The sequence below is a fragment of the Macaca nemestrina genome, chromosome 2 (assembly GCF_043159975.1).
Source record: "Macaca nemestrina isolate mMacNem1 chromosome 2, mMacNem.hap1, whole genome shotgun sequence".
NCBI lineage: Eukaryota > Metazoa > Chordata > Mammalia > Primates > Cercopithecidae > Macaca > Macaca nemestrina.
Window position 1 is genome coordinate 122,080,703 of NC_092126.1, and position 10,793 is coordinate 122,091,495.

Sequence of the window (10,793 nt, forward strand, 5' to 3'; positions counted from 1 at the left end):
AACATGGAGGGGGGGTTGGGGGGTGTAAAGGGGCCTCTACCATGGGGACCAACCCTGTGCACCACTTACTGAGCATCTACTGCATGCCCAGCTCAGCTCCGAGGTAAGAAGTGTTTCTTCTGCTCACAACTTTGTGAATGAAAAGGCGGGTAGTCAGCTTATGTGACTCACCCAGAGGCACACAATTAGGCAGTATAGCTGTAGGGGCATAAGAGCAAAGGAAAACCTGGCCTGGCCAGTGTCTCCAGGATTGGGAAGAGGGTGTTGCCTGGATGGGGCCCACAAGCCTCCAGGAGTTACAGATTTTGCCGGCATGGGTTTTAGAAAGCCCGCCTGTGAGGACGGGTGTCCACTGTAAGCCCACTTACTGGGTTGTTGGAGGGTGACAGGGTCTGAATGTGTCCACCTAAAATTCTTATTTAGAAATCCTAGTCCCCAAGGGTTAGGGCTAGGATTAGGAGGTATTGATGATTAGGAGCTAGGAATAGGAGGTATTATGATGGTAGTAGGAGGTGGGGCCTTCTGGAGGTGACCAGGTCATGAGGGTGTAGCCTTCGTGAATGGGATCAGTACCCTCATGACAGAGGCCGCTTCTGGCTGGGTGTGGTGGCTCACACCTGCAATCCCAGCACTGTGGGAGGCCGAGGCAGGTGGATCACGAGGTGAGGAAATCGAGACCATCCTGGCCAATACAGTGAAACCCCGTCTCTACTAAAAATACAAAAATTAGCCGGGCATGGTGGCGGGCACCTGTAATCCCACCTACTCAGGAGGCTGAGGCAGGAGAATCTCTTGAACCCAGGAGGCGGAGGTTGTGGTGAGCCGAGATTGCACCACTGCACGCCAGCCTGGGTGACAGAGTGAAGCTCTGTCTCAGGAAAAAAATAAAATAAAACAAAAAGAAAGAAAGAGGTTGCTTCTACCATACGAGGGCACAGCAAAAAGACAGCAGTCCATGAACCAGGAAGCAGGCCCTCACCTGACACCAAATGCACTAGTGCCTTGACCTTGGACTTCCCAGCCTCCAGAACTGTGAGAAATAAATTTGTTTTTCTTTTTTGAGACAGGGTCTCACTCTGCTGCTCAGGCTGGACTGGATGGAGTGCAGTGGCACAATCACAGCTCCTGCATCCTTGAACTCCTGGGCCCAAGGAATCCTCCCACCTCAGCCTCCAAAGTAGTAGTTGGGACTACAGGTGTGTGCTACCACAACTGACTAATTTTTCAATTTTTTTTTTTTTTTTGTGGAGATGGGGGTTTCACCATCCTGCTCAGGCTGGTCTTAAACTCCTGGGCTCAAGCAATCTTTCTGCCCTGGCCTTCCAAAGTGCTGAGATTACAGGTGTGAGTCACCATGCTGGGCCAGTTTCTGTTGTTTATAAACCACCGCTTTATGGTATTTTGTTACAGCAGCCTCAACAGAGAGAGAGGCTGCCAAGCAGCAGGCCTAGTTTGAGATTTTGGTTCTTGAAGCCCCTGCCTATCTTTGGAGTTTTCAAGTCCTTGGGAGGAAAGTTGTGTCCCCTGATCTCTCTGTGCCTCAATTGCAGCTGAAAGGGTTAATGAGCAGGGCTTATAAAGCATGGTGCCTGGACAGACTGAATCTTACTGTATATGTAAGATTTACTTGAGACCTGTGAGCCAGATGTGTTTAGGAATCAGAGTAACTTTTGAATTGTAGAGAGGCCAAGTGGCATTGAAGGTACATTTTATATAATAGCCCAGTGGGGTTTGGGGCGGCTTTAGGGATTAAACACATTAATAATTTTCCCGCAAAATGTATTCACACTCAGAAGGATAAATCAGGTCAGTTCAGGTCAAACTGTGCCACCAAATGAGTTCCAAACGACTGTTTTTCAGAGCTTTTTGTGTTTCAAATACACATCGGGGTTGTGGACTTGTGTTCTCTACACTAGATGTGATTGTTTTCTCTTAGCATGTTTGTAGCTCTCTGGGGGCCAGTTGTGGGTAAATTTATATATCAGGGTGCCATTCACCCAGACGCCCTGGGATGCTGAAAGCTGGGAGGGGTGGGGGTGGGGAGTGCCCGCGGGGATGGGGCTGTGGCTGTTCCCCAGTGAGTGGAGCAATCTTAGCTGCCCTCCCAGCGCCTGCCCCTCTGCGGACAGCAGGTACCTCAGGCAGCAAGCTGAAGTCTCTGTTCAGAATGGCAGTGTAGGCGTGCTGGAAGAACTCCAAGAGGCTGACTGCCAGGAAATGGAAGGCATAACTGATGGCCAGCTGAGGAAAGAGTTTCTGCTGCTGCGTCTGGTAGTCCAGGACCTTTGCCTCTGGGTCACTGAAGGGGAAAGAACCGGAAGATTTAATCACTACGTGCCATGTCCGCCTTCCCCTATCCCTGACACCATAAAAACCTTAAAAACAGACAGTTCCTTAGAACTCATTGCAGAACTTGAGCTGACACGAGGCTGTTGATAATCCTTTAAAAATCCCATCTAACATGAACATCCATCCACACATTTCACTGCAGGAATATTGACACGTTTGTTGGTGGGTACTGCCTCTTGTTATGGGAGGCTTATAGAATTCCAGCATGTACACGGTGTTATCCTAAAACCTGAAAAGTTCTGAGATTCCAACGTGCCTGGTCCCAAAATTTCAGGTGAAGAGTTGTGGCCGTGCACCCGTGATGATTTGAACCTGTGACTCCACTGCCCGTGTGCACTTGCTGTGTGCTGAGGAATACATCAAGCCTAAACAATAACTCTTAGAATGTAAACTCGGGTTCGATGGAACCCCAAGGAAGGGACTGTGTCTGCCTTATCCACTGCTATGTCCTCAGTACCTGAGACTATGTCCAGCACTTACGAGCTCACAGTAACTGGATTGAAAGAGGGTGTGATTACAACAAGCCTCCTCTCTGGACAGCAGCTGCTCACCTGGCGCATCTTTCTCATGACCACCCTAGGGACACTTCTGCAGCCCAGATAAATGGGCCTCGGGCAGGACAGCAGCAGAAGCCGCTTCTTCCCAGTGGCCCTCTCCTGCGGAGAACTCTTGCAGCCTGGACTCCGAAGCCCAGGCCAGGCGAGGGCGCTGTGAGCTTGCCAGAGGAAAGGATCCTGGGCTGAGGGCCTAATGCACCTTACTGCATTTCACCCTCCACACCACCCTGAAAGGCCGCTTCTGCCACGCCCATTTTGTAGCTGAGGAAGCTGAGGGATGAAGTGAAATGGCCGAGCTGAGTGTTCACAGAGGGTTCAGTCAGCCCTTGCTGTTCTGTGCTGTGGGGTGGAGGGAGTGGTACCAACACAACCAATTACAACAAAAGGGATCCAGACATAGACATACCAGGCGGATGCTGACAGCACAGCTGGACAGAATGAGTTCAGCCACACACAATTGATATGACATTGGATTTTGCTAGGCTCGGCCTGACAGAATCAACTCAGCCAGCCACAGTCTGACGCAGCTTGCAACTGACTGACCCAGACCCGTCCAACCCCTCACAGCCACACAGAACACAGCCGGACTCGGACAGACACAGAGTCAGACAGACCTGGTGCTACAGGGCCAAAGGCACGATCACACAGAGCCCGAGGGGGCAGGCACTGAGGATGCAGGTTAGGCCAACTGGTCAGCCCTGTTAGAGGGAGCCAGAGAGACCTCTCTGACATGCCCAGATGGGGCCAGGCCTGGGTAGATTGTGTGTGTGTGTGTGTGTGTGTGTGTGTGTGTGTGTGGTGGGTGGCAGTGCCTGCTCCCAGCGCTCTGGCTCTGGCAGAAGAGTGTCGGGGGAGGCACTGTGGGACCAAGAGGCAGCATATCTGTGGTAGTCAGTCACTGGGCACCCCTTGCCTGGGCCGGAGCTGGGATTGGCGGCGGATGACTGAGTAGCGCGTGGCGATGACACAGGCCTTCTGCAGTGTAGGGAGGACCTCCCCTAACAGCAGCTCCACCCGCACCACCACCATGGGAAGGTAGTTGCTCTGTGCTGTCCCGAGTTTGATGTATGTGCCATCTGGCAAGACCTGTGTGGAACAAGGACGGGCACAGTGTCTGAGCCAAGGCTCCCCAGGATGCCCCTGCTTCCCCAGAGCTGTGGGGCTCCACACAGGGAGGGTGCTTCTCCCCTCAACTGGCGCATCTGGGGTTGGAATGTTAAAACACCAGGTCATTTCCCCAAGTGCCCTGCTTCACAGCGCCTCTCCTGGGACACCCCAGACCGCCCCACAACCCATAACTAAAGGGGTGATGCCTGGCAGAGTTGGGACTGCCAGAACTCCTGCTGGCATTCTGGCTGGTATCTGCTGGGCGACTGGCTGTGTCAGGCCTCACCGTGGGTAAATATTACGCAGATCACCTCAGCTCTATCCTCTCCTGGGGCTGCAGCTCCACCCCACGACTGCTCCGTCAGCCTATGTGACGAGCATTTCTGCATGAGAAGTCGGAGGCTCTGTGTCCAAGATCATACTGCTCCTAAGCAGGGTTCACCCCAGTCTGTGGGACATCAGAGCCTCTCTTGGGGGAGGAGGTTATGTGGCCCAAACTCAGCTCTATGGTGGACCCAGACCCAGCCTGCACAAAGTGCAGGTCCCCTCTCTGGGAAGTACAAGTCCCCGTCCTCCCCAGACCTGTAACCTGTGCAAAGCGACTCAGCATGTTCTCCCTGGGGACCCGCACATGGTTCAGCCGCAGGAAGCCGTTGTCCATTTGATCAAAGTCCATCTTGGGCCCGATGTCCCCAACGATGATTCCTTGAAGGAGATGGAGATGAGGACACCTATCAGTTGAGAGACTGCTTGTTATGTGGCAGGTATCACACACACATTCCAGGTCACAGCAGCCTGTGACCCTGGGGTTATTGTACCTATTTTGCAGGTGAACAAGCTGAGGTCAGACAGATGCTAAATCTTGCTCAAGTTCACCTCACCAGTTAGCACCAAGTCTGTTCAACTGGACCTCTCTGCCCAAGGGAGACATGTCTTAGCTACTCCTGTGGCCCTCTGGGGCCCCAGGTCAGGGAGGCCACCTGGGCTCTCCTCCTGGCGGGGTCCTTGAGGGAGCATTATGGGCTCACCTGGCAGTGGGGTATGGTCCCGAAGACTCCGGATTGGCACAATAAAAGCGTGCATGCCCCGCCGGGCTCCTGAGCAGACCAGCTGGGCCTGGACCAGGGCATGGGTGGCTGACCGTCCCACTGAGGGCAGAGAGAGGAGAGGCCCGTCACAGGAAGACCTGCGCATTGCTTTTCCCAACCCAGCCTCCTGGGGCTGGGGTTTTGGATGGGTACGTCTGGGGCCCTGAAAAGTCACTGATCAAAGAGAGGGGGGATTGCCCCCAAAGAACCAAGCAAACTTAGCAGTGACTTGGCAAAGGCACTGTGAAATGATTCAGCTTTTTTTTTGGCCCCCACCCCCCAACTATTAATGAATTACTCTGTCATCAACCTTATAACAATGAATACAGATAATTATCGTTTATCAAAATCCAGGCGGCGCTAGACCCTGTGATAGATGCTTTCCAGTTCTCGCAGGGGAGAGAGGATGATGAGTCCCATTTTCCAGATAAGGAAACAGGCTCAGAGAGTAGAGTGACGCACTGAAGGTCACTGGCCTGGAGGGGCAGAGCTAGGATTTATCTGTACCCTGGTCTATCTGATCTTAAAGGGTGGTTTCTTTTGTCTTCATTTTTGACAGTAGTCATTTATTTTCTATCTCTCTTTCTCTCGTCACTCTCTCATCTCTCTCTCTCTCTTTTTTGAGACAGAGTCTTGCTCTTTCGCCAGGCTGGAGTTCAATGGTGTGAACTCAGCTCACTGCAACCTCCGCCTCCCAGGTTCAAGCAATTCTCCTGTTTCAGCCCCCCGAGTAGGTGGGACTACAGACACCCGCCACCACACACGGCTAATTTTTGTATTTTTAGTAGAGATGAGGTTTCACCATATTGGTCAGGCTGGTCTCAAACTCCTGACCTCAGGTGATCCATTCACCTCGGCCTCCCCAAGCGCTGGGATTACAGGCATGGGCCACCGCACCTGGCTCATGTCTCTCTATTATGTCTCTGGTCTCTGCCTCTGTCTTCCTCTGTCTGTGTGTCTCTCATCTCTGTCACTCTCCTGCTTTAGTTGGACTCAGCATATTTGTTTTACTTTTTTCCACACAAGGTGTGGGTCCCCAAGTGCCACAGATGTGTCCTGGGAGGTGAAATTCTCAAGTTTGAGGAAGGGGAAATCCCTCCTTGGGGCTTGGTAAATCACCGAGCCTCAGGGACACTTGATGTGGCCGCCACCTGGTGGCCACAGCGGGAGGTACGGCGTTGGTGGCTTGATGGGGGCTGGTGGTGGGCGTGAGCCTTTCTGGGTGTCTGCAGCAGGGGCAGACAGGCGTGCTCTTTCCACTGTCTCATCACAGGGCCTGTGCTCTGGCTGGTGGCAAGCTCTACCAATAACTCAGGAGATGAGAGGAGATGTGAGGAGTGCCTGGGACTAGACCAAGTGTGTGTGTGTTTGTGTGTGTGTGTGAGTGTGAGGCCTTGTCTCTCATGGATTGTCTCCTCTATTTCAAAGTTCCTTTGGGGACTTTCCAGCCACTCACTAATGAAATGTTTAACATCCCACCTATTTTACAGAGTGAGAACCTGAGGCTCAGGGAGGTGAACTGACTTGCCCAAGGTCAGCAGCCTAGAACAGAAAATCAACCTGAGGTCTGTTGAACCTCAAAGCCAGTGCTACTCTGCCCTCCAATATTTCTATCTGGGGAGAGATAAGGAAGGGGGTTGGATGGATACTCACGGTCTCCAGGCCACCATTTGGTGGCAGTCAGTGTGGGGCTGTGTATCACAAACTCCTGGGTGGCTGCGTCATAGGTGGCTTCAGTCTCCAGGCCCTGAAGATATGTCCCTTAGGATCAAGGAGGGATGTTAGAATTGGCCCAAGGTGGGGATCTTACCTGGGAAGCTGCTTCTAGGTGGGCCTGTACTCTTAGGCATCAGTGCGGTACAGAGTGGGGCTCAGCTCCCAGCTGTACTTGCAGGCAGTTCTCCCCTTTCATCTGTGGGCTGTGTGGGGGTCACACAGTCCCCTATAGCCAGTCTGTGACAAGGGATGGCTGCTGATGTTTCCAGAAGGAATTACTTGCCCCACTGGGAGCTCACACAATATGTGCAAATTAGAAGGCAGCATCCCTTCCTCAAGACCCTTGACTGCCATCTGCTGGAATGTTTTCATATTAAACATATGTCCCTCGAAGCCTATGAACCTGTGACTACCGAGATGTAAATGGGCCCTCTGGAGTTTTGCAGTGCACAACCTAAACACCACATGCAGCAGCCCTGGCTCACCATGTCCCAGCTCTGTCTGTGCATACGTTGCGATGATCTGGATGTTTTTGCAGAGTGGGTCCCATTTGGCAATCTGTTCCTCTGAGCCCAGGCTCCTGAGGGCTTTCAGGAAGACTCTGTGTATATTTAAGGCCACATCTCCAGAAAGGGCTCTGTTGGGGAGAGATGCTGTAGTTGAGTAGCCTATTGGAGACGGGGGCCCAGGTACCCCCTGCCTGAGCAGAGTACAGGAGATAAAGGGCACCTGGCATCCTGGTTTCCCAACAAGTCTTCCCTTTTTTGGGGGAAATGGCTCATGGGGCTGGGGGGTTTCCAGGTGATCCCAGGTGGATCCCTCTCTAGTGGGGCTGCCCCAGGAGTGAGCACCTGTAAGCATAGCCTAATTCACGACCATCTTCCAACCAACCCAGGTGCTGTGCTATCAACCGGATGTGGAATGCCCTCCGCATGGCAGCCTTATAACGCTCATTCTGGGTCATGAAATAATTGTCCTTACGGCTAAACTCTGGGTAACTGTGGATGATGCTCTCTGCAGAGACAGAGAATAGAGGGCTTAGGGACCTGGGTGAGGTTTCTGGCACCTTCAAATCTTCTTACCCACTTGCTTCATGGATCTGGAAAGGAAGTCAGACATTATTGTTATTTTACAGATGACAAAACTGAGGACCAAAGTGGGAAAGTGAATTGCCCAAGGTTACAAAGCTATGCAGTGGCAGAATTTTAGGACCAGAATCCAGGTCTTCTGCTGCCTAGGACTCTTCTATCCCCCAGGTGGGCTCAGGCAATATTGACATGTGAAGATTGTCTTTACAGTTCAAAGGAATGAATCTCTAACAGTGGAATTTCAAGGCAAAGTTTGTTATTTGAAAGCAGGACTGCTAATGAAGGAGACTCTTCTTACAAGAGAAGCATGGGGCATAAAGCAGATGTCCTATTCCCCAGCTTCCCCTTACCAACTTTCCTCCGGAGAGCAGTGTTCTGGGCACCTCCATCAAGGATGTTGGTGAGCCGTTCCACGTCAAAGGACTGCATATACCTCTCGCTCTCCATGTCGGGGTGCATTTGCCTGCTCCAGGTATCCCCCAATGACACTCGGTGCACTGGGCTGCCCATCCTATCCTGGATCTGTCTGGTGACTGAGGTGAAACACTTCCGACCCGGCTGCTCCGAGGGTCTGCTCTCAGTGTTGGTCAGTGCAAAGAACCTGTGTGCAAGAGGAACTGCCTAGGGCTGGGTGTCAGCCAGGGCTGATTGGTAGAAGAAAGACATCCCTAAGTACCTGAATCCCACTCCACCTCCACACTCTCCCTGTGGACGCTGGCTGTGGACCAGGCACTGTGTGCATGGTAGGCATGGTATGCAGTCATTGCTTGGTACATGTCTGTTCAATACTTGTTAAATAAGATTGAACAGGGCCTGACCCCAAAGATTGGGCTCTATCCACTGCAGTTCGTGTTACATGAGTTGCCTAGGGAAATCTTCACAAAAAAGTCAGTGAAGGTTACACCTGAAGAAAATAATCCTGGAGAGGCTGAGTGGCCCCTAGCCACACAGCTGGAGATGGCCAGGAGTTGGATGGGGTCTGACCACAAAGCACATGCCTTGTCCATACTACAGCTCCACTGTGGAGGATTACTGAGGGCACCTTGGTCTCATTCAGCTGCTCATAAGTTCTAGGATCATTCAGCCCCATTTCTATGAGCCCTGCAGGTGTATTGTGGAACTGAAAGGAGGAAACCTGCTCCCTGACTGTGAAGTGTTCCCCTAGAACCCCTGAGTGTCTTTCACACCCAGGTTGGGCCCTGTCTCCTCCATGGCAAATGCTTGGCCTCTGAGAAGCCCCTATTCCTCCACAGTGAGGGAACCATAAGGTGCAGTTCATCCTATTTCACAAGTCTCTTGAGTCCATCTGCTCCTTGCTATCTCTTTGGCTAGCATCCAGGCCACTGTCATCTCTTACTTGGCCTCAGTGTCCCTTTTATCTGTTCTCCCAGCTGCCAGGTGAACTCTTGAACTGCAGATCACATTGTTTTCCTCTCCTGCTTGGAATCTGCTCCTTGGGGCCCACTGTTAGTGGAACGGAGTCCTTGCTGTGTCTACCCACCTCCCACTCCACTCGCCTCTCTCCTATGTCAACTAACTGCCACATCATCCCTGGCCTCCACTCACTCTCTTCCTACCCTTTGCCCCTGCTGTTCTCTCTGAACAAGGTTCAGCTCCCTGGTCCCCGGGGTGCTCTAGAGTTAGGGACAAGTTCTTATTTGCTTACATGTTCCTCCCACAAGGCCTGGGAGGCCAGCTCTGCATTTCCTAGCTTGCAGCAGGCATGCTGTAAATCTTTCCTGCAGGCTGCCATGCTTTTGATTGCCCTTCCTTCCTGACCTCAACCTGACAGATGCACTGCTGTTATTACCATTTTATGGGGAGGATGTGGGCCTTGGAAAGGGAGGAGACTTTATAAGATCATGCAGCCACATGTAGCAAGTGAAATTCATACGCAGGCTTTCAAACCAATACCCCTAGCAGGGCTGTGGGGGTGCTGGCAAGGGCTCCATCCTCTGCCCCCTGGAGTCCTGCAAGCGCACCTAGTGTGGCTCCTCTCTTCCTGCCTCACCTCTTTTCCTTGCTCTGTTGCCACTACCTCCTTGCTGTTCTGAATGCTCCAGGCCTCCCTGCCACTGCCAGCTTTTGCCGGGGTAGCTCCCTCTGCCCAGAACACCCTTTCTTCAAATGTCACCAGGGCTGTTTGCATTGAACCTCGTTTAACCTTAAAGAGACCACCGTCTTTAAAACCAAGCTCCCTCCCCCAGCATTCCCTGTCCTCCTCACTCTGCTCTCCTTTTTCTCTTTTCACTTACCCTCTTCTGACATTTGAGATCATTTACTAATTTCATATGTTTTTGTTTACTTCCATCTCCCTGCTAGTAACACAGAAACTGCCAGAGGGCCAGGATCTTTGTCACTGTCACACTGTGACCCTAACACTTAGTACAGGGCCTGGTTTGCAGGAGGTGCCCAGTGAAGAAAGCCTTGCTCAGGGTCTCTCGGAGCTGCGGACAGGGTCATCACGGGGGCGACTCTGTCCTCTGGGGTCTCCCAGTCCCTCCCCACCCGAAAGCCTGGCTCACCTGGCTCCCCTCTGTCCTGTGTCTGCACTGTAGGCCGGGCTGGCCTCTCCCCGGCTGTAGGCCACAGCCTCTCGCAGGCTTGTGGTCCTGCCCTTCTCTCCTCCCACAGAGGGGCTGGAACACAGAAGTGGAGAGCCCTGCTTGGCCAGCGCTCCGCCTGTCCCGGCTTGCGGAGCTCTCCTCCCTCCTTTTTCTCTTCCTGCATGGGTGTGACCTCTGTGCTGTTGCTGGGGCTGCTCTGGGAGGACTGCTGGGAGGTTGGAACCCTTCCTTCTCAAAGCCAGGGATTCCTTTGACACTACTTGTACCAAAAAGCTGCGTAGCCCAGCAGTGTTTCCAAAGTGATATCCTGGTCTTCACTGA

At 52.5% G+C, this 10,793-nt stretch overlaps 1 protein-coding gene across 3 annotated transcripts in view; it reads right to left on the minus strand.

Annotated features, from left to right (window-relative positions):
• The window catches only part of LOC105482947 (acyl-CoA oxidase 2), a 33,173-nt gene extending 22,634 nt beyond the window's left edge, over positions 1-10,539 (minus strand). The window contains exons 1-9 of one of the 3 annotated variants that reach the window (XM_011743444.3): positions 10,431-10,539; positions 8,256-8,506; positions 7,669-7,831; positions 7,303-7,454; positions 6,755-6,862; positions 5,042-5,161; positions 4,603-4,718; positions 3,820-3,992; positions 2,137-2,299 (exon numbers count right to left, since the gene is read on the minus strand). In XM_011743444.3, the coding sequence (XP_011741746.2) occupies positions 2,137-2,299; positions 3,820-3,992; positions 4,603-4,718; positions 5,042-5,161; positions 6,755-6,862; positions 7,303-7,454; positions 7,669-7,831; positions 8,256-8,415 (1,155 nt within the window). In that variant the 5' untranslated portion in view covers positions 8,416-8,506; positions 10,431-10,539. Of the gene's footprint in view, positions 1-2,136; positions 2,300-3,819; positions 3,993-4,602; positions 4,719-5,041; positions 5,162-6,754; positions 6,863-7,302; positions 7,917-8,255; positions 8,507-10,430 lie in introns of those variants that run through there. The other 2 variants (XM_011743477.2, XM_071091984.1) reach the window with 2 other exon arrangements.
• Positions 10,540-10,793: the final 254 nt, after the last annotated feature.